We start from the raw sequence: 23173 nt of genomic DNA, 5'->3' as shown, positions 1-23173 counted from the left end.
TTTATGTCCCACAACGTAATTTTGTGTTTCCCATGATGTTCCCACTTATGAGGAACATGTTAAGCCATTGTATATGGCTGGGGAGGGGGGAAATGCTTCAGTGTACTCTGTCAATTTTGCACTAAGCTTTTATGGTGATATTTTAAAAGTAATCTCAAGGAACTGACTTAAGTTTCTATTTTCATGGGGTTTAGTTGAGATGCTTTTTTCCTTTAATGAAAGATTTCCTTTTAAGCTCCTCTTTGTTGCCAGGGAATGAATATTTCTCATATGTGCAAAGCTTCTTCCTAATTTGCTGCCTAAATGTATAAAGCTTTTCCTTTGACTTCTCCAGCCCCTGAACCAGCAACGTACTTTAACCTATTTAATTTTAGACAGATAAATTGCCCAATTGAAATATCCACAGATGGATAAAATTAAACACCTACTAAGTGTTTTGCTGGCTACTGTTTCAATTTTACACTCAAAAACTTCAGTGGCAACATTTAACAAAACATCAGTAATAAGGAGCTATAGTTAAAATTGTGAGCTGTCATTGTTTCACGTAGGTTTTCCATTTTACCTTCTCAAAATATTAGTAGTTTTTCTATAGTTTTAAAACTCTCAATTTTACATATCATGAATATAGATAATAAAATGCTCTGATTATTCTGCTATTATTACCTCGTGTCATAAACAATACACACCAATTGCCTTTCAAAATGTAATAGGCCAAGAACTAATAATAACTCTTCCAAGGTAACATAAATCTTTACATCAAATTCACAGTACTCGCTACATGGCAACTGAGAGTTTCTTCAGAGGAAAAAAAAAAAATATCAGGAAGTATTAGCGCTGTTGCTAACACAAACTAAGGCTACATACCTTTATTCAGTTAATTGCATTTTTACCCCACCCAGCCAACTTTCTCTCCAACTGGTGATTATTTACAAAATCAAACAAACAACAACCCCTCCCCCTCAAATGCAAAAAAACCCGAACGCAAAAACCTCTAATACTAGCTTCTCACCTAGACCAGTGTCACATATATTTTCAAACTTGCTTTAAGTTATATTTAATCTAGACTGCCAGCAAATAGCTAGCTAAGTATAATTTTTGAAACTTATTACAAAGAGTTCAGAGCACCAAATCTAGTTTGATTGACACTTTCCATGGCAAACTTCATTTTCAGCTGCTTATCAGTTTGCCAGGAAGTCAGTGGGCTGCATCTAAAGGCTCCAATGCTCAGCCGCGGTAAGTATCAATCCACCGCGGTAAGTATCAATCCAACAGAACTGTGCAATAAAGGAGATCTGTCTGCAGGACTTTTTCATCTGTTACAGGAGAGAAAGGTGTTTGCTATAAGACAGAAAGGTAAATGAAACTGCAGTACAGGATAAGAAGAAAAGCAGAGACACGGCAAAATGCTGCAACAAAGAACAGGATTAGAGGCAGTTCTGAAGTAAGTCACAAAAGATCCTGAATTTTTCAGTGTTGGATTTTGTAAATACAATAAGGTTTTTAGTAATTACTAGGTACTACCACTGTATATGCTATAGTAAAGCAAAATCTTGTTACGGTCTAGTTCAGTCTTTTGAATGTTTTTTAGAAATGGTTTTCATAGTCTATATAACTCCTCTTAAAAGAGTACAGTTTGTTTATCCTCTTAAGTCATGATTTCCAGTTAACATGATTATTCTGGTAATATCAGAGGTCTGGAACAGCACCAAACCAAGCCTAACTTAAACAGAATCTTGTCTGCCATTTTGTCCATTTTCCCATTACAGAGGCATTCTAAACATCATCAAAAGAAAGAAGACAAAAGGAAAACCTCAAAGGAATACCCGTTCTTTCATGTCGATGTTGTTTGATGCTTTGTGCAACAACAGAATAGAACAGAATCATTTAGGTTGGAAAAGACCCTTGAGATTGTCAAGTCCAACCGTAAACCTGTAATGCAGAAGTCTGGCACTGGGCACAAACGCTGCTCATACAAACGCTCTCAGCTCAACGAGATCAACGTTATAAGCAAACCCTGAGTCTGAGCATGTTTCCTCCATTCAGGTCTGCAATAACAGGTACACCAGCACTGGCGAAACACTCTGCTTCAGGTCTGTAGCTGCAGCATAAGCATGTGCTCTGTCACTTTCTCAAAGAAGGGCTGTGATTAATATTTACATATTGACCAGTAACAGATGAAGATTTCATTAAGTGTGGATTCTGAGGCAGAGATGTCAAATGACACAATTTTAGTAACCTCTGAGCCGCTTATCAATAGAAAGCCTTATGACAGATCTGGCACACAGTGACAGTAGTTGCCAGTTACTTCCCTCTGTGTCAGTAACAAAACCCAACGTATTTCATTTACAATTTAAAAGTACTTTCTGCTAGATACATTTTAAGCAAACTATAGCATCAGATGAGCTCACAACATACATTTCTTTTTATACATGAAAGTCTCCCCTGCTGCAAAAGGACAAATATAACAACGCATTTTTAGCTCATTTTCTTTTTAAATATGGCTGTATCCAGGTTTTTATTTTCATAAGTGTACCACACTAAGATGCGCTTTTCAGAACAGTGTTGTAAAAGTAGAAACACAGATTTATGGAAAGTAAGGATATTCTGGGAGTATGCACAGCAGTACTTTGCATACAAAGAGAAGAAGTTTGTAGCAATTTCAGAAAACCGTCTTGTGATAACAGAAACAATATGCACGCATAAATTAAAAAGAAGTTTTGGAGAAAGGATAAAAACATATTGTAAAATTAGGATTTCTAAACTGGAACAATAGCAAGAAGAGAAGCAGTCATGATTATGGATTTCAAGACACCATCTTATTCAAGTAACCAAAAGAAAACATAACTAAATTAAACATCTGTCACAGTAAGCTTTACTTGACTATAAAGCACTTCCTTCTTCCAGGATCATGCCAGAAAAACATCAAACACATCTGAAAGCAGACACTTGAATCACCACCCTGTTTTCCTCCTCTGTTCTATTTAAAATGGCTCACAGTAATTTGAACAAGACAAAAGAGGTAACAAGACTACATTTGCAATCACTGTTCATTGCAAGCACCAACAGAATATGCAATTGAGTTTTGTAGCAGCAATAAACAAATGTATCCCTTCACTACATTCAGAAGAAAACAACTACCTTGCCAAATTCCAGCATGCACTTCTGTCTACAACAAGGGATTTGGAGGAAAATCCTTGAGGATATTTCAAACATACAGAAAACCTAACACCTCTGGATAGAGTATGCCTACTTACACCGCACTAGAGAGATTTCCACCTTCATTTCCTCCACCACTGCAGCTCAGTTTCTGCTACAAACGTGAAACTCAATTATGGTAAAACATACCAAAGCTGTACCTTGCTTTACAAACAGGTTATTAACATAGTGAGGTCCTGATAAGTTTCACAGCAGTGACACAAAACCTCAATAGACGTGAAAACGTTGTAGATCACCTCTTTTCACATGTTTTACAGTGATTTTTGTAATTGAAGAAACAAAGGATAATGGAGTTTCATTTTCAAAAGAAACCCAAACAAGTTTCAACAAAGGCAGTCACCTAAACTTCATGCCACTCCAGTATGATCTTCGTTTTGAGAGGAAGGTTTCTGTGAGGCTTCGTCTGGGAGGGAAGCAGAGACACCCTCCAAGCAGTCGGCGCAGGTATGGGCACATGCCACAGTGTCACCACAACAAAGCGCTTGGACCTGTGTGCGTAGAGCAGGATGCCACCACATTAGCACCCTGCTGCCCTTTAGCTAACAGCTATCAGTGGTCTCCAGCCTCCCAGTGCAAGACTGACACAGATCTCAGTGGTTTGTATTTTGGCTTGAAACAGCAAGTTTTTGTCCGCGTGTCAATTTCTAGGGGAGGACTTCTCTGTAACATTTGAGACTGAAATGAAAAGTCTCCCTGCAGAAGATCTGCAGCGTAATCAAAATACACCTCACAAACTCCCACGTCAGACCTGCAAAAAACACTGCAATAAGAACCACTGGTCTTGCTAAGGCTCCCTGTGCTAACAAGTTCAGCTCTTTAAATTGTAAAATTTGTTTCCAGCTACATGTCAGAGTCAACATTATTTATATTCCTTACACTAAAGCTCTTTTTATTGAATTGTATAATTGTCTGCATTATAAATTCTGAACTAGAAACCAGTGATTGTGATCTGATCACAATCAGAACTGAATGCATCAGCAGCGACGTGGTGGCAACTATGAAAAACATGCAGGGCTTACCAGGTCCATCCATAAACAATGGAAACCAAGTAAGAAATGTAAGCTACTTATGTTAGAAATATACATCCCCTGGGAATAGAAGTCTTTTAAAGATGTCTGTAATGAGAAAGAATATTTAAGAAAATAAATGATGTGAAAATAAAAAATAAAGGACAATATAAAATTTACGAGGTGCACAAAACACTTTTCTTAGGTAATCACATAATGACATGACATCAACCCTCTGTTGTGGGGTGGGGGGAAACAAAAAAATGTTAGACAAGTAAAATGCAGACAATCACCAGGTCATTCATACACAACAACACATGAAAACAACACTTCAACTTTCTTAAGCTACTCATTTGAATGAAGAATTAACTCCAAGTATCAAGCCAGTACTTGATACACCACCCAAGGTACACAAACAACAGTGGAGACTATATGTTACCAGTAGAATGGGTTCCTCGATGTCATGATCTGGTTTGCAAAGAGGTAAAAAGTTCCTGTGTATGGCCACCCCACATCCACTAGAAGGCAAGCACTTTCATGCTTACCTTATGAACCTTCTCTGCCATTTAATGCTACTCTTTTCAAAATGCTTGTGTTCTCTATCCGTTTGTTTGTAATAAGGAATTAAAGTCTGCTTAATAACTCTAGAACTTGCCCTCAGGGAAAAAAATCTAGGCAACATTTAATTGCCTTAAGAATGCTCCCTTGCCAAGATTCACTGAAGACCTTGGTCTTCTTTCTCCATATCATCCCTGAATGCAAAAGAAGCTCAAATGCACATTTATAATAGACTCATCTAACACCATCTGACCGTCCTTTGCCCTCTGCTTTAATGAGGGGAAGTGCACAGCTGGCTTCATCCACTTAAGGTGAAACAGCCTACAGTAATAAAACATTAAAGAGGAGAAAAGCAAATGGCAGTTATATCAAGAAAAAGATGTTACTAGCTCTTTTCCAGATCTTTACTGAACTACTCTCAAAACCTATCTGTTCAAGACAGTACAGCATGTTAGTTATGTGATGATTAGATGCTAGGGTCTGCATCAGATGTCTGCCAGCATCCCACTATTTATATTTAAAACATAATTATTTAAATCAATAGTTCATCAAGCAACCAGAGAGAATACCTTTGATATACCAGGAGGGGAAGATAATCCAAGACACTAATTTTAAAGCACAATGGACACAGACATTATGCATTAGGTTAGTTTCATGCACACAGAAAAAAATTACAATATGGTAAGGGCCTCAAACTGAAAGCCAGGTGTATGTGAGATACTAAAGACCTGAATTCTGTGAGTGGTGACTGGGTGTTCTTCAAAAGAAAACATATCCCTCCTTCTCGGACACACAAATGTTAAAAATGCCGTAGCAGATAGAAAAGAAAGAAACTCACAAAAGAACAAACACACACCAGAAATAAGACACTGAAATAAGCCTAGAGTAAAACATTTTTTTGTGCTGACTGCTATTCAGATGTGAGCTGGAACCATGAACAAAAATCCAAATAGTTTCTTAGACTACAGTTACCCTCTTTCATTCTTACTCTGAACAGAAAAGGACACTTTGTAAGCAGTCAAATATCTCCCATGCCACACCCTTTTATAAGTTTTTTTAAAAAATTCAAAATAGACAACATATACCAAACTATTTTTCATGCAAGTAAAACAAACTGAAAACAAAACTAAAATGATGAAAGAGGAAATAAATGATTTCGCGTACCCCTACATCTGAAAAACACTGCACTTGTTTCTTCCTTTATATCCATAATCACTACAGTTTTCCTTCTGACTCAGGAAAGCAGGACAAAATCCCTTTTGTAAAGATTAACACCACTTCCCTAAACCACTCATGGGAATAAGTCATCTCCCTCTAATCCTTTCAGCTTGGGCAAGAGAGAAAGGATTTACATTTTCTATCTACAAACTTGTCTGGGTTGCCAAGATGCACAACCAAAAGCCTGCCCTCCCCTTCAGTAACACTCAGTTCTTTCAGAACAGGTTAAACTGGCCTTTAAGAAGGGCCAGTGTAGTGTCAAAAAATGTAAGTGATCTGAACAAGGAGATTGAGGGCACCCTCAGTAAGTTTGCAGATGACACCCAATTGGGTGGGAGTGTTGATGTGCTTGCGGGTAGGAAAGCTCTACAGAGGGATCTGGACAGGCTGGGTCAATGGGCTGAGGCCAACTGTATGAGGTTCAACAAGGCCAAGTGCCGGGTCCTGCACCTGGGTCACAACAACCCCATGGAATGCCACAGACTTGGGGAGGAGTGGCTGGAGAGCTGCCTGGAGGGAAAGGACCTGGGGATACTGGTCGACAGCTGGCTGAATATGAGCCAGCAGTGTGCCCAGGTGGCCAAGACGACCAATAGCATCCTGCCTTATATCAGAAACAATGTGGCCAGCAGGACTAGGGAAGTGACTGTCCCCCTGTACTCATCACTGGTGAGTTCACCCCTCAAGTACTGTGTTCAGTTTTGGGCCCCTCACTACAAGAAAGACATTGAGGTGCCGGACCACGTCCAAAGAGGAGCAACAAAGCTGGTGAAGGGTATAGAAAGCAAGTCTTATGAGGAGCAGCTGAGGGAACTGGGGCTGTTTAGTCTAGAGAAAAGGAGGCTGAGGGGAGACCTTATCACTCTCTACAACTACCTGAAAGGAGGCTGTAGTGAGGTGGGGATCAGTCTCTTCTCCCAAGTAACAAGTGATAGGATGAGAGGAAACGGCCTCATGTTACAACAGGGGAGGTTTTGGTTGGATATTACAAAAAATTTCTTCCTCAAAAGGGTTATCAACCATTGGAACAGGCTGCCCAGGGAAGCAGTTGAGTGACCATCCCCAAAGGTGTTCAAAAGACATGTAGACATGGTGCTTAGGGACATGGTTTGGTGGTGGACTCCATAGTGTTAGGTTTATGGTTGGACTCAATGATCTTAAGCGTCTTGATTCTATGATTAATAAACCTAAATGATTCTATGATTAATAAAAAAAGTGCATTAAGAATCACATAAGATACTATTATCCAACTGGGTAACTTACCATCTTTGTTCAGCCATTGTTTTCTTTGTCTGTAGAGGAGAAGTTTATTGTGGACATATGGCAAAAGAAACTTTACACACCAGCTCTCCACACCAAGCTTATTTTCCACCAGGACAATAGGGCTTCGGTTATATCTGGCTTCAGGGCAGGGTATTAATCCAATTTCGTCTCTTAAAAAACAGAAAGAAATATAATTAAACTTACTTCCAGTAGATGCCAGTTATTTTTCTTAGAGCAGACTGGCAATGCTTCCCACCCAGTCAGTCCATGATCTTTTTCCCTGTCTTTACCGATATCCGTACTCATTATCCTCAATTCATCTTCTTGATTCTTGATGAACTGCAGGTACGATAAAAAGTATTTTCAGAAAGCCATCCTCTGCGAAACCAATGCAGTGTATTAACTTGGCAAATAAATGATTCAAACATATTTTAAGACATGAATAAAGATTTAAGTTGAGCAAAAAAAGTAAATGCATTTTACCCTTGTACAATTTATTCAGACACAATATAAAAGCCAGTTGTGGTTTTTGACTTATGAGTCGCTACAAAAATTTTGTATTAGTTCTTCAATGCTGTATTTGTAGAAAACCAGAAATATTTTAAGACTTGCTGAAGACTCTGGAAGTAATAGCCGTGATTAGGTGAGCCAGCATGAATTCGCAATCCTTTAAATGTTCTCTAGGAAGATTCATTTTGGTGATTCTGTCTCTTCTCACCTTAAGATAAATGGAAAAGTCTTATTAGATTTTTCCCAAAGATCCTAAATAAGGAAGGTCGCTTTTTTGTATTTTTAGTTTTATCACCTAAGTAGTTTAACCCAGCTGAATTAACACAAGTACCCCTTGCTTTGTGATGGAGATGCGATGGAGCTAACTGCTACTGCAAGGGAAACAAAACACATTAACCAGTACAGGCACCTAATTGACCCAAAGCTTCCCAGGTATGCCCTGCAGCAGCGTGACCAGCTGCTCGGAAACCAAAGATTGCGCAAAAGAAAATCACATAGAGAGCAACGTGGGTGTTTCCACATGTCCCATTTTTCCTTCTCCTATGCAAGGCAGCCTGCTGAACAGGGGGAATATTTGAGACAGAGAGGACAAACTGATTAAACAGCAACTTTGTACAAGAGGCTTTAATCAAGTCTTTCAAATAGTGATGACCACAAAAATTCATACCAGCAAACAAAGCAGAAGACACTCAGCTGATTAGTTTCAAAGGCCATAACGTATTTTCTTTTTTCTTCATCTTTCTTTAGCATCTAAGGATTTTGGAAGAGCAGCTTTAATAGCTTCTTAAAACCAAACAGGTTGTCAAGCATTCGCGCTTGTTTGGAGAGAAAGCAACATTATTTTATACTTTCCATTATGCATGATTTTGCCACCAACTCATGTTTAGTGGAAAATTTTGTTGCTGAGGAGGGAGATCCTCAGATCTCAAGCAGCAAAAAAAAGATCTGTTGTGACGCCAGATAGAAAGCAAATTCTCCACCCTAAATTTTCTCAATACAAGGTCTACAAACACACTCCAAGTGTCAAGCCTACAACCCCAACCCAATTATTGTAAACTATTTTTGTTTACTACACGGCCTGAGCGTACCAATTTAGTTCTGTGTCCTCATTGGATTGTTACTAGAGTAATCAAAAATGACGCGATGTGCTTGCTTAAGAATATATTTGCTTATCTAGAAAAAGGATTTAAACTTCCATACATCGCAACATACATCAAAAGCCAAAAAGAGCATAAGTAACTTGAGGTAAGATATTTGCAGATCACTTGTCTCTGTCTACAAACACACACCCAGGTCCCCTACCCATCCCTGGTCATCTGAGAACAGAGAGAAGAAAACCAGCATTTTCCTACCCCATCAATTGCAAGCCATGGGTTATCAAAGCAAGATCCTCATACTTGCTGCTCCACTCAAGAAAAGTGGAAGCCTGTCAGCTGTTCAGAAAGCTTGTCAGATTAGACCTAAAATGACATTCCAGTCTGCTTCTTTCCACATGGTACCTTACAGACTGAAGTTTGTACTTACTGCTTAAACCCAGTCCTTGCCAAACGTTGCCTGGCCCTGCATATAAAGACATACAGGTCCACACTTGCAATGAAGATGCAGTCACCCACAGTTTTGCTAATTAACTTTGTGAATTGCCACAAGAATTTACCAGTGGTTGCTTACAAACAGTCCACCAAATGTAAACAGCAAAGAGAGAAAAAAACCCAACACATACGTCCACACCTTCACTTCTTACCAAGTACAGAAAGTCTGACTCAGGTGAGCTAAGTTTCACAACACAGCTTTAAACATGACAAAATGACAGACAGGTAGGGTCTGCACGGAGCTGACAAGTCAGCCTGAAACACCCCAATTCCAGAACGCACTCATCTAGCCAAAATCAGTAGAGGACTAGACCACTGCATAATGGAATTCACCAAGATACAGTGCAAACCAAAAAAAGTTGATCTGGTGACTACTCAGTTTTTGCTAAGATGCAAACGAGGGCTTGTCAGAAACCTTGGCAGAAAATTTGGCAGAAACGTTGTCTCCAGCACTTCAGTATTGTTTTTGATGATCCATGTGGTTCAGAAATCATATGTCGCATTCAGTTCCTGAGAAGGAATAGAATTCACGATGAAAAATACCAGGAGGGCAGATTTATCTAAGGCAGAGTGACTATCATAGAATCATAGGGTTGGAAGGGACCTCTGGAGATCATCTAGTCCAACCCCCCTGCCAGAACAGGGTCACCCAGAGCAGGTTGCACAGGAACACGTCCAGGTGGGTTTTGAATGTCTCCAGAGTTGGAGACTCCACCACCTGTCTGGGAAGCCTGTTCCTGTGCTCTGCCACCCTCAAAGTAAAGAAGTTCCTCCTCATGTTTAGGTGGAACTTCCTATGCTCAAGTTTGTGCCCATTACCTCTTGTCCTGTCCCCAGGCACCACTGAAAAGAGCCTGGCCCCATCCTCCTGATACATACCCTTTAAGTATTTATAACTGTTGATAAGATCCCCCCTCAGTCATCTTTTTTCCAGACTGAAGAGACCCAAATCCCTCAGTCTTTCTTCATAACAGAGGTGTTCCAGTCCCCTAATCATCTTGGTAGCTCTCTGCTGCTCACTATCTCACAACCAAAAAAATTAATTCAAACCACCATCTATTTCTGCTCCTGAAGGCCCCTCCGATCTGCAGAAGGAGTAAGTAATGGGGCAGGTCTGTCACCTCAGGAGACACTGCTTGAGAATGCCTGCAGCCTCTGATCCATCCTGCACCTGAAGAAAGCTTCTGCAGCAGGACTCACATGCAGGCACCACTGAATTAGTGCTTCTAAAAATGAAGCGACTGAAGTAGCCCTAATTTTGTGCAAACTGCCCTGGCCACATGACAGAAGATGTGCCTGTTCATATGACAGGATTGCCCAAGCTCACCACAGGATGGAGGATGCCTACATTTAGGTCAAGTGACAGCTGCAAGCTGCTCACAATACTGAAGGAGACACCAATTGAGGGCTGCTGTTTGTTGGTATTTTGTAGTATCAGAAGCACCATCCACTACGAAAGTAAGATTTAATTTATCTCCCAGTTCTCTAATATTGTCTCTTGAATTTTAGCTATTTGGTGCTTTTACATTTATTTTCCTCAAAGCAAGCACCACAGTCACGTTCCAAAACCTATGAATTACCTCTGTATTTACAGGATCCCACGCTAACTCACATTCCTAAAATACACCATGGAAGCAGCTAGAACTTGTCGGAAGATTTTAGCAGGGTTGTCATGAAGTCTGCAGCCATTACAGAGCTTTTTTGACCTGTGCTGAGAACAGAGATGTGCAAGTCGAGACCTGGGAGACCGTGGAGCCACACAATCCACACCTGGTTCATAGTACAAACCTCAGCTATGGCAGAACAGTACTGACAAGCTATTGTAGGACCTGCTTCAAGAGCCCCACTCTGTTGACTCAGCCATTCATTGGCCCTCCCCAAAACAAACCCTAGCCAGCATACTTTAAACTTTTAAAATGACAGTGATACTCTTTCACAAAACTGCAATACCACAGTACTCTTAGGGAAGGAGGCATTTCTTGCGATCTACCATGACGTCTCTTCAGCTTTGGGTACCCACCTTCTCCTTTTAATACTGGAAGACAATCCAGAGCATGGACACTTGAAAGGTGTGTGTTTTTACATTAAACTAAGTCTCATAAAATTACTATATGGCTAATGAACTTACAATATTTTAAAGGCAAGAAAGAGGGGGCCTAAATCAAAGAGCTGAAAGAGGTTTATTTTTTTCCTTATCATGCAGTGCATCATATACATGATTCTCTTTTTAGAATTTCAAAAAATTCTCAGATTTTGTACACAAATGCTGGGCTACCATCTAAGAGTTCACCTTTCCAATTACAGCCACCAAATTAATGTACTTTTTTGACAGGTAAGTCTATTACTGTTTGACTTCACATGCAAAAGAACAGCAAAGTTCAAAAAGAAAGTATGCATCGATCTGCTCACTGTTGGTGATCCATTCAGTTCCAGCAGGATAGCTTGTGTATATGACCTATGCTTGAAATACTGGGTAAAAATATCTGCCAGTAAATTTCATAGCCTTACAAAACTGAAAACTAGCATGCTGACACAGTTATCTGACCGAAGAAAATGGAGGTACTGGCAAAACCAGGCAAAAAAAGAATGTTGTGTTGTATATTTAGTTAGAAGTAAGCTCAGCTTAAGAAGATGCACAGCCTTACTGCAAATTTAATTTAAAGCAAAAAAAGGGAACCAACAATCCAATGTTCTACTTAGTCTAAAACTGTATTTTTACACGCTTTTAGTGTTGATCAGAGACAACACCCCCTTCAAAACCTACAGAACTGTGAACTTGCCAGAACAAAACACCCATTCTGACAGATGCAAAGGGTGTAATCGAACAAACAGTCAAAGACAAGGGATAACAAGTGCCGGAAGAGAGATGAGTAGGGGACACAAGCATGAGATGTGAATAGGAACACCATGCACATGGCAGATCCCTTATTTTCAGTGGAGTCAGGCAGACGCCACACGGAAGAATTCAAACCTGAATCTGCGACACAAACAGGCCACTCAATTCAAGAGGATAACATCTGTCAGAGACTGCAGCTTGTTATGGCTGTCTTGGCCACCAGCAGGAAGACAAGATGTCTCCGAGATACATGAAAACATCTCACCAGCATGGCTACAACCTGGTGCTCTAGAGGCAGAGAGGCATCATAGAAAAGAGCCTGCAGTTTACAGTGGCCGTGCATAGTCCCGTCTCAAGTACTGCAGTTCAGAAATCTAGCAGATAGAATTGCCGCTTTTTCTACTTCAGGGTGTAAACTAGCTCATGCTTCCTCACTTGAAGCATGACACGGTCCATTAGTCTCAGAGCACACAACTCTTGTAGCCTACTTTCATCTCTGAGGTAGCATCTATGAAAGAAACCAGTAACAGCAGCATATTCTTCAAAAACACAAGTTCCAACATTGCTACCAATAAAGAATTCTGGCAAAGGAGTAGGAACTAAGAAGAATCAGAAACATTCATTCACAAATACTGGCTGTTTAGAGCACATTATGCCTCACAACCTAAAAATGAATCTTCGTGGCAAAACACAGTTCTTTTTTAGACAGCACCCATATGCTGTATTTTAAAACCTGGCCACCCACCCAAGTTGCTTACTACATTTATAGAAACATGAGGATATTCATTCTAATCTCTCCTTTAAGCAAAGGGATAAATTAAGGGCTCGTAAAATTTTCCTACGTAGTTGCTCAGCATACCATTTTCTGGAACAGATTAATAGGCCACCACCTCAGAGACTGCAGCGTTTCCAACCGACACAAATACACTGTACTTACGATATTAAGTTGTTATCCATCATGTGCTACCTCATTTGCTATAACCAATATGGGCTTTACGTAAATACTGCCTTCTGAAACGGTTTGTGTCTTAAAACAACAAAGGATGGGGAAGGAAAGAGAAATATAGGAAGCACCTAAGTGTGGGTCTCAGGGCTGGTCAGCAGTGGAAGTGAAAACACAGACGATCTGACCTCTAGGTTGTTAGATAAACCCGACTCTCACGAGATAGCAATAACTGCAGTTTGTATTTACACGGTCATTCGGTTTGTCTCCTTCAAAACACCACATGACGGAAAGCACTGGCACCTCTACTAACAGGTGACAGGTCTGAAGGTGTCATTCATCAAACCACGCTGTTGGTACAAGGCTTCAGCCCCGCGATCTGCTCCCACCGGCGAGAAGGCTCTGCCTCGGCCGCGGGCGGACCCCGGCTCCAGCCGGGCCGGGCAGGCAGAGCTCGGTCCCGTCCCGACTACGCCACGAGTTTAACGCTGCCAAACCTCAAATTCCACCAGAGTTCATTTAAGGACTCATCTGTTACCAAAAAAACCCCAAACCCCCCAAAAGATACTCATCACTTCCAGATTTTAGAGCCCTTGCCGGTTTCCGTAATGGAGTGTTTTTTACGGAGGAGGCAATTTTTGCCGGCAGGCTGACGGAGCCGGCGCCCAGCCGGGCCTCCAGCAGCGACTCCAGCTCCCGGAGCCGATACGAGGCATTATCCAGAGGGGAGGAGGCGGCAGGAGGGCACAGGATCCATGCGGCACCCGCCACCTGCCCCGACGAAGCAGAGGGACGCCGCCCGCCGCCGGCCCCCGGCGGTGCCGCCCCGAAGCCCCCGGCTGGGGAAAACCCGGCCGGCCCCCGCGGTCCCCCACGGCGTGACCTTGGGCCCGGCAGCCGTCCCTGAGAGGCACTGCGGGCGGCCCGCTCCGGCCGGGGACCCCACACTCCCGCCCGCACGCCCGAAGGCGAAGAAGTGGGGCCGCCGCCGGCCGAGGAGCAACGTACGGGGCTGCGGGTGGGCGGGCAGCGCTCCCGGCCCCGTCCCCACTCACATGTGCGGGTTCCGCTGGAAGGCGTTGCGAATGTCCTTCACCACCCGCTGCACCAGCACCGCCACCTCCTCCGGCGACTCGGCCATCTTCCGCCTACCGCAAGCCGGCCGGGCCGGACCGGGCCAGGCCGGGCTGAGCGCTTCCGGGTCAGCGTCCCGCGGGGAGCCCCGGGTAAGGAAGGCGGTGGGGCGGGGTGGGGCGGGGCGGGGCGCGAGCGGCCCGGCCTCCCGCCGCCTCAGCTCCTCCCGGCGGCAGCGGGGCGGTGTGGGGAGCCGCTCGGTCCCTCGGGAAGGGCGGGCCGCGGCGCTGCGGCGTGCCTGCCGCGCTCATGGCGCTCGTTTTCCGGCCGCCGTTCCCTTGTTCGAGAGGCAAATCAGGCAAAAGCAGCGGCAACAGTTAATTTATGTATGAGGCAGGCTAGCGGTTCATACCTTCGTTATTTTAATATCCGTGCTAGATGTTGAGCCACGTAGCTTTAAAAGATAAGTGTGCATGTCTGGCTTCCCCTGGCTTCAAAAAGAGAAAGGGCCTATGGGAAAGGTGGTGGTGGGGCGAATCTTCGTCAGCGATAAAGTAAGGGATTTAAATGAAGGAGGGTAGATTTACATTAGGTATTAAGAAGAAATTCTTTTCTGTGGGGGTGGTGAGGCACTGGAACAGGTTGCCCAGGGAAGTTGTGGATGCCCCATCCCTGGAAGTGTTCAAGGCCAGGCTGGATGGGGCTTTGGGCAGCCTGGTCTAGTGGGAGGTGTCCCTGCCCACGGCAGGGGGGTTGGAACTAGATGGTCTTCAAGGTCCCTTCCAACCCAAACCATTCTGTGATCCTATGAGTGCGCTGATCTGCAGGCAGAATGTGAAGAGCAGATTATAATTCTAAATCATAATCAGTTCATTAATATTACAAAACAGTTTGTTTTACAAAGCATTAACTTAGTTTATACATATTCTATTAACAATATAGTATAATATGTTTATATAATATGTAATATTTTTGTATATTAATAATTTAGTTGTCTCATTTGAAAGCTTGCAGTATCGTCATCATCTGCTTCATCATTACCTTCACCACCACCCAGAAGGTCTGGTAGACCCACTGCATATTCTTCAGAAAAAAAAGAGGAGAAAGAGTCTAGAAAAGAAGGGGTCAGTCAAGGATATCTGTAAAAGAACAAATAGAAAGATGTTCTCACATGCTGAAGTTGCCAGGTTTTATGCTGAATTTCTTGGTAAACTAACCTTAAAGCAGATGTGTTTCACATTGGCTTCTGTCTTTTTGGTAGTTAAAATTTGTCGTATTTGTTTAGATATGATGAGTATAAACACAGAGATGATGTCTGCAAGGAACCCCAAGTGAAACAAGACACTGATGGAAGCTCGGTGTTTGTTAAAAGCTGAAGAGGATGCGTTGGAAGCCTCGTCAACAGCAACTGCTGAAAGGTAGCCTTCCTTTTTTATGTTGTTTTCCATATATTCCCTGAAATAATATTTTTAGGTGCTTATGACTGGGTCTTTAACCTTGCTGCTATATTTTTCTCCATGCGTGCTTTATTTTTGTTTTCACTTACTATGAACGCAAGTTTAGACTCACCTTCCTCTGACTGGAGATTATGTAGAGGGTGTGCCCTGGAACTAGAATCCAGGATTTCTTGCATTCTCAATACCCGTGACATATTTTTTTTTCACCATTACAACATTACCTTCTGGACTGTAGACTGGCTACTTTATCATAAGACTAATTTAGGTAGATAGCCTAAGTAGGGATCTTGGTGATGTCAGATGGCAAGCCACCATAATTGCAGAATTCTGAACTGAATGCTTTTGAAAGCAAAAGATGCACAGCACGCCTTTTATTAGCAGCTCCAGTTGGCTCCAGTGCAGCATACTTGCCAAAACTTTTTTAGGATCCCGAGAAAATGATTTATTACAATAACTACGTAAATGTTGAATTCGCATAGGGTTTTTATTTTCCTTTCAGTAGTTCTTTTTTACTCCAGTGTGTGCCCAGAAAAAAGAGGCAGTAATAGCATGCAGTAGGTCTAAAATACCATCTTCAAAGTACTGAAGAATTGGTTTGTTCTGTTGCATGTGTTGAGAAAATTAATGATGCTTTAATTCTGGTTTGGGCTTCAACTCAATAAATGTTTTTGTATAAATAAGGAGAAGACAATAGCCTGTAAAGTCATATGGCACTTGAAATGTGATTGTTATGTTAAAAGATTGTAGTCTGTCACAAATCTGGGCCGCCACAGATTTATTGAAGGTTCACTGTATTAAACTCTGAATTAAAAAACGAATTAGATATGTGAGATTTTATGGGGCCTTCTTAAAAGCACATATATTAATTATATATGTTTATATTTTTAATATATATTTTTTATGTACATAATTTATACTAAATAATGCTGGTTTCAGGTAACTGGGTTATATGGCTGTGCTGTCCCAGGTTTTCATTCACGTTTTAGACTGTACAGACGCTGTTTTATGATGTATGGTGTCTGAAATTATTGAAGCAAGCTGATGCATTCTGAATGTCAAATAAGCCAAAATACAAGTATGAGGGAAGGTGGGCACTGGGAGATATTTTTAGCTGAAAAATCCAGATTGTTTTTTCAAAATACCTTTGATTTTTATGTTCAGCATAGCCCATAATTTTTAATTTATGTCCATTTACCTTGCTCAAAAGGAATTAGGCAGCTTTATGTATCTGACAGCACATCTTTTCAGGCTTACTGCCTTCTTGCTTTGTCCTGTGCAATTTGTTCAGTGTACAGGTTTGTTTCAAATTTGTTAAAAGCAGAAAATTTACCTTCGGTTAGGTAACATGGTGAATGAAATATTTCCAGCTAAATAAGAAGTTTGAATTCTGTAAAGAGGTTTTGGTGAATTAGACCCAAAAGGAAGACCTTTAAAATGTCATTAATGCTGCCAAAATTACTCAATGGATTAAAGGTCAAAATTTTGGGTTGTTTTTGATTTGTTTGTTGTTTTTCTTTTTTTTTCAGTTTTAGTATTGGGTACAAGTGAAAATAAGTCACAACAATGCAAAGTTCGGTTCTGAAAGTACTGACCATTGTTGCAAAACTACTAATGTACTTAAAAGTTGCAAATGTAGTTATTTAGAATAGCACAATTAACTGACAATATGCTGTGTATGACTTCATGCCTGCCTTTTGAAGAGGACTGAATAGTAAACTGATATTCCTATTTAAATAGCATAATAAGATGTATTTAAATTGTGTACGTTAGATACTTATACACATTGCCAAAGCTTATAAGGCAGACATTGGTATTAATATTGCACACGATAGTGTACAGTAGCTTTTGGAAGTGATTAATGATTTGTCAGCCAAGCATACTTACTTGCTGTAATTTTGGGGTAATTATAATAAATTATTTCATAAAATATTCCTTTATTACATTTGACGTAGGGCATAAGAATAAGCTATAGAAAATACACAGTAACTAAATAATCTAAGAATTATATATCTGTTATCCACAGAAAAGAAATGTCCCTGGGTAATCCATTCCTATGACATCTGGAGAGGTGTCAAAAATCTTGGAAACAATTTGTTTGAGATAGTTCTTCTGTGATGAGTACGGATCCTTGTAGCTATCTAAAGTGATATAACAAACTTCTATTACATTAAGCTTGCTTTAATGCATAACTAAAAGGTTAGAATCTTTCAATTTCGATCTAATTCACCAGGTGTGAAATGTAAATGTTACTGTTTTCATGGCCACCTTTGCAAAATATGCATGACGATCTTGTTTTGTTCTGTGCCCCTCAGCTGTTGTAATTTGTTACAGCTTCATGGACAAGTCCAATTGACTTTAATGCTGTTGATTTAAGTATCATATTTTGCATGAAAACCCCTCACAGTTGGCACTAACTGTCCTCCACTTTGGGAGGGTGGAAACAAGAGCACAGAAAAATGGGCACGTCGGTCTTAGTGATTTCCCAGGGCCTAAGATTTTTCTAAATAAACCACAATGCACAGCCAAGAGGAGGGGAATTGCATCACCACTGTCATTACTTAGCTATTTATTACAAAGATTGATCGGGCATTTGACAGCTGTGGTACAAATGCAGGAAGGCACAGCACATTTTTTCATAAAACAGAAATGATCGGTCTTCAGATTTTTCAGTGATGTTTCTTTAACATCAAAAACATGGTGGGGATGTGTGTGTATATGGTTTTAAAAGTAGCAGTTCTGTATACCTTTGCTTTTCAGGCTAGCAAACGGAAAGATTGTCACCGCTTGTGTGCAACGGTGCACCGACTCTGACTGAGTTAACAGCACTTTGGTTCAGACATCACTGACAAATAGGCCCGACTGAAATCAACTCTGTTGTGCAGATCTTGTGAACTTGTGCTAAGTCACGTTTTACTAGGAAGTAACGCTCTGAGCCAAAACCATGATACCCGTCTGAGCTGGAACTAGGCGGAACTAAAAATTGCTACAGTTGCACACCTGTGCATACACCAGAGGGTGGTTTGACTACAAGCCCATCACTTTATGCTGCAAATAGCCACCAGAGCCCACCAAGCTCTCCTGGACGGCAGGGGGCTGCACAGTGAACTCTCCATGAGCAGGGATGCCTCTCAAGGTTACCCGCCTGGAGGCTGACAGATCCCTTACCCAGCATCTGATGTCCACAATGAGAGATGCTCTAAAAGATCTGAAAGTATATTGTATATAAGCTAATTATTTGATGTGTAGTAAGTAGTAGGTGGTTTGACCACCGTTTAATCATTGTTTAATAAAACCTTTGGTTAACCCCACAACGATGACTCCTTTTAGTAATTCCCCCATGACGCTGTTACAGTGCTGCTTAGACATTGTCAGGTACTTCCGATTTTGTGGCAAGGAAGTTAGTTCATATGAAAAAATCATTTTAACTTATTATTTCTTCAAAATTTTATATTCCACTGTAAAGTTTTTACTGCAATAAATTATGTTTTATTATAATGGTTTCTTAATAGTGTGGCTCAGTTCATCATCTGGTCAATGAACGTCAGTGGGCATCACTGAAGGACAGTGCAAACATGGTCTTCAAATGGATGCAAGAGAAAAGAAATGGAAACAGATCTCACACTGAAATGTGCTGAAAACTTTTGGATAAAAAGTTTCTGAGAAAATTCCCATACTTTCTACAGTTTAGGTATAAAGGACTTAATTTGTGGGTATTAGTTGCCTGTGTTTCTCCAAATTAATTCTCCCTGCTTCTTATTAGAAGCAAATGCAATTGACGTGCCAAGAAAAAAATTATCTCACATATATGGAATTATTCCTTCTCTTTTGTTGCATAGTATGAAGTTACATAACAATTGAAGCTGCTTTGAATTTAATTGTAGAGTAACCTTAAGGAAAAAATGTTTTATTAATACATTTTTCATGTATTACATTAAATTTACAATAGTGTTATTAATAATGTGTTAATAAAAGTGATGTATTAATATCAAAGTGTTCCTGATACATTGAGTCATATCAACATTTTTCTAAAATCAAACTGCATATTTATTTTCCCTAAGATCATCATTTGATCTGAAGCAGTTCCGGCAGCACTTGTGTATGTATGCTACCAAGTGGTTTGAGTACACCTACCCTGTCTACAGAGCAAGATGGCTTTTATCAGCAATTGCTTGCAGTGTGTGCAGTATGCACTTGAATTGGCAAATCATGCACAATCAACAGAATCAATTATTGTAAGTCTGTCACCTTTTTTCCTCTTTTAAAATGTGATTTATTTATTGTAATTTCTCTGAAGGGAAAATAACTGGTTTTAATGCTAGGTGCATACTGTCAGTGCAATGTTAGCTAAGACAAAGTTGACATTTCTTTACAACTTCCGTGTCAGCAAATCCATGTTAGAACTCTTTCCCTATGTAAATAGCTGTATAACCTACCTCTAGTTTCAGTATGATTTTACTTAAAATAATTAAGGACTGATGCAGAGAAATAATGAATGTGACTATTTTGTTTTCCTTCCTATTGTAGTATGAGTGTGGGATGATTGTTTTTGTATATGAGCATATGTTGTGGTGACATCTTGGACTGCTTTTGAGAATGCTTTCTCATTTTCTAGAGGACAGAGGTCAGTCTCAAGAGTATTTCCTTATGTGTAAGGGCATTGATTTTATCCATAAAAGCATTAATTTTCATTTACAGTAAGAATGGTAGAGAATGGAATTCTGTGACCACTTGGTTTCCTTTTCGTGTATATTTTCATATTTTACCTAATGCTGCTTCACAGCAGTCTTGCGATACAAACAAGTAAGTGAATCTGTGACAGTGGGCCTGATTCTTGACTGTTTTAAATTAAAAAGCCTTGTATCCTTCGTCTGGAAACTGAAGGGATAAGGAATACATTCCTTACTGATGCCAATGTGTGTGTAATGGACTGCTAGATAAGGACTGCAAAAGCAAAGTAAAAAAAAACCAAAACTGTTTACAATGATCTAGTATGTAATTGAATGGATTTTCTTATTCATAAAATATATTTCTCCCACTTCAACTTTATAATAGATATTGTAGAATATACCATAGGGAATCTGGAAGATGGACTTTGGTATCTAAGAAAGGAGAAATGCTCTATGTCTATATTGATAACGTAACGGAGGAAATATTTCGATGCAGTTTGGAGGCATAGAATGAGGTCATGGTGGAGTAAAATGCTTCAGGAATGCAAAATATTTTGTGGTACTTCATCCATGTTGCCATCTAACACCTCCAGATTTCTGCTTACTGTAATTACAAACAATCATGCTTGTTTCTGTAGGAGGATATAGTTGTTTAACACTACTCGGTGTTTAACACTACCCTTGGTGCAGGGAGAGGAGTAGGTGATAATCTGTATTAATGGGAACACTACACATTGAAAAAACAGACGTTTTAATAAGACTGCTAATCTATTCTTAATTTCGTGGTTGTGTATAATGTTTGTATGTACACAGGCTGTGTTGTCATTCAATTTTGAAGACTATGTTTTTGAAAGTTTGAAAGTATTTTGTGATTAAAGTGATATCCACGTTCTTTGTGTGATGTTATTTCTCCTATGTGTTATAAATCAAAGGTATAATCTTGTGTTTGTATTAAAAAAAAATGCAACTAACTAAAAGATTTTTGCTGAGTTCCATTTATCTTTAAAATGATGTTTTCAGTTTCAAGTGTCTTCATTTTCTGTTTTCTTCTACATTTCTGCAATGTATTTCATTAATGTAACTCTACTGTTATTGTAAACTTTGGTAGAAACAATATTATATGTGAAAGGTTTCTTATTTGTACAAACAGTAGATACTAATAGATCAGTAAATCCCCATACCTTACAGGTCTGATGTTGTGATAACAGCGTTGATCAGCTTGGAAGTGTTTACATGTTACTGAATTAAGTGCCGTCCACAGTAGCTCTGAAAGTATGAGTTTTCAGACTGTTTGAGAGAATCTGCAGAAATTTACATACATTTACAAATCATAAAAGTAAATTTAAAACCTTGTTAGGTAGTAGAAAAACTAAGTAAATTTTTGTTTAGTAAAGGCTTAACCTTCTCTCTTAGTGTAGTGTAAAAAATTGCCTACGATACTATTTCTGTCTTTTCCATTAAACAAAGTGAATACGAAGGATGGGTTAACCCTTCCTTTATTAGCATCTATTATGCTAATATAGTATATTAGCATACTAGTGCGGTATTTAATTATAAAGCTAGAAAAATAAAATACAAGGAATTCTGTAATTGCTTGTACAGGAACTGCATGGCTGCATCTTTTTTGCTGTATTGAGAATGGCAGAAGTATCATCACTAAGATTGCAGATTCTTCAATTAGTTATATTTGGTTTAAGTTTCATTTTAACAGAAGCAAAACATAAACAATTTGGGAAAAAAGAGGTTAACAAATGTTTGAAATTATATTAGGATGTAATCCATTATTTTCTCTGTAAATGTGAACTTTATTTTTACCAAAAGCTCAAAGAGTTAAAGAATATCAGCATCCATTTGGGACTTGACTGTAATTGTAAAGAAGCATAATTGGGCGGCTGAATTCAGCCATCCGTAAAGGCTGATGGATGTGCTGAAACCACACAACAGCTTAAAACTGTCCTCTTGGCAGCTGTAAGTGGGGCAAACTGTATACTAACGTAGTTAAAACACGTCCGTGTGTTTTTAGAGCAGCATTGAATTCTGAAAACTGAGCATTCAATAATACATGGTAGCATTCTGCTCTAGAGATCTTATAATGGAGTGTGTTTATAGCTTTAGCCCAGCAGTTTTAAGGGGAAAGTAAGCTTTTGCTACTTTTAATGCCAATTACCGCTGCAGTGGGTGGCATGTGGTGTGCTGAGAGGTGTGGTCCAGGCAGAAGCCTCCTCGGGTCCCGCAGGGAAGGTCTGTCGTGCTTTATAACAGGGACTTGGTGGATCGGGGGACTTAAGTCGTATTTGTTGAATGTCACTGGTCTTGCACAAGAACTTGCTATCTGTATAGGATAAGGTGAAGTCCAGGTGTTTGCAGCTTTAAACCAGTGGTTTTTCTTTGTTGTTTGTTTTTTTTTTCCGATGCCTCCCTGTTGGACAGTCTCCCTGTTACTCTGCCAGATTTTCTTGACCCTCTTTTTCTTTAGCTCTTTGCTTTGAACTGACTCCCAGACCTAAATCCATATATGGACCTTCTTAGCTCTAATTTTGCAACAACCTGCCACACCACATTTAAGTTTAGCATACTTGGTACGTGGCAAGGCCTTCTGAATTCCTTTGCTGTTATCCCTTGTTTATGTTACAGCTGGAGCTCAAAAAAGCTAATTCACAGGCTTCGTGTAGCGCAGCCCATAATTCAGATTAGAACTGACCTTTCTCTGGGCCAATGTGTAAAATCCATCATATAAACCCAAAGAGTAGTTACAGTCTTAAGCTTTAATTGCTGCTACTGATCTCAAGATGTGAGGCAAACTGACAGCAGTGTTTGTAACATCCAGGTGATTCA

General features: G+C 40.1%; 1 protein-coding gene across 3 annotated transcripts in view; it reads right to left on the bottom strand.

The window, feature by feature from the left end:
• PTAR1 (protein prenyltransferase alpha subunit repeat containing 1) overlaps positions 1-14348 on the bottom strand; it is a 48498-nt gene extending 34150 nt beyond the window's left edge. For all 3 annotated transcript variants that reach the window (XR_010069049.1, XR_010069050.1, XM_063319966.1), the window contains exons 1-2: positions 14196-14348; positions 7263-7432 (exon numbers count right to left, since the gene is read on the bottom strand). Coding sequence is in view for 1 of the 3 variants with exons in the window: in XM_063319966.1 (XP_063176036.1) it covers positions 7263-7432; positions 14196-14281 (256 nt within the window). In the remaining 2 variants the exon portion in view is untranslated. The remainder of the gene's footprint in view (positions 1-7262; positions 7433-14195) is intronic.
• Between the last annotated feature and the right edge of the window lie 8825 nt (positions 14349-23173).

The sequence above is a fragment of the Chroicocephalus ridibundus genome, chromosome Z (assembly GCF_963924245.1).
Source record: "Chroicocephalus ridibundus chromosome Z, bChrRid1.1, whole genome shotgun sequence".
Classification (NCBI taxonomy): Eukaryota; Metazoa; Chordata; class Aves; order Charadriiformes; family Laridae; genus Chroicocephalus; species Chroicocephalus ridibundus.
This window is presented reverse-complemented; position numbering and strand designations above follow the sequence as displayed.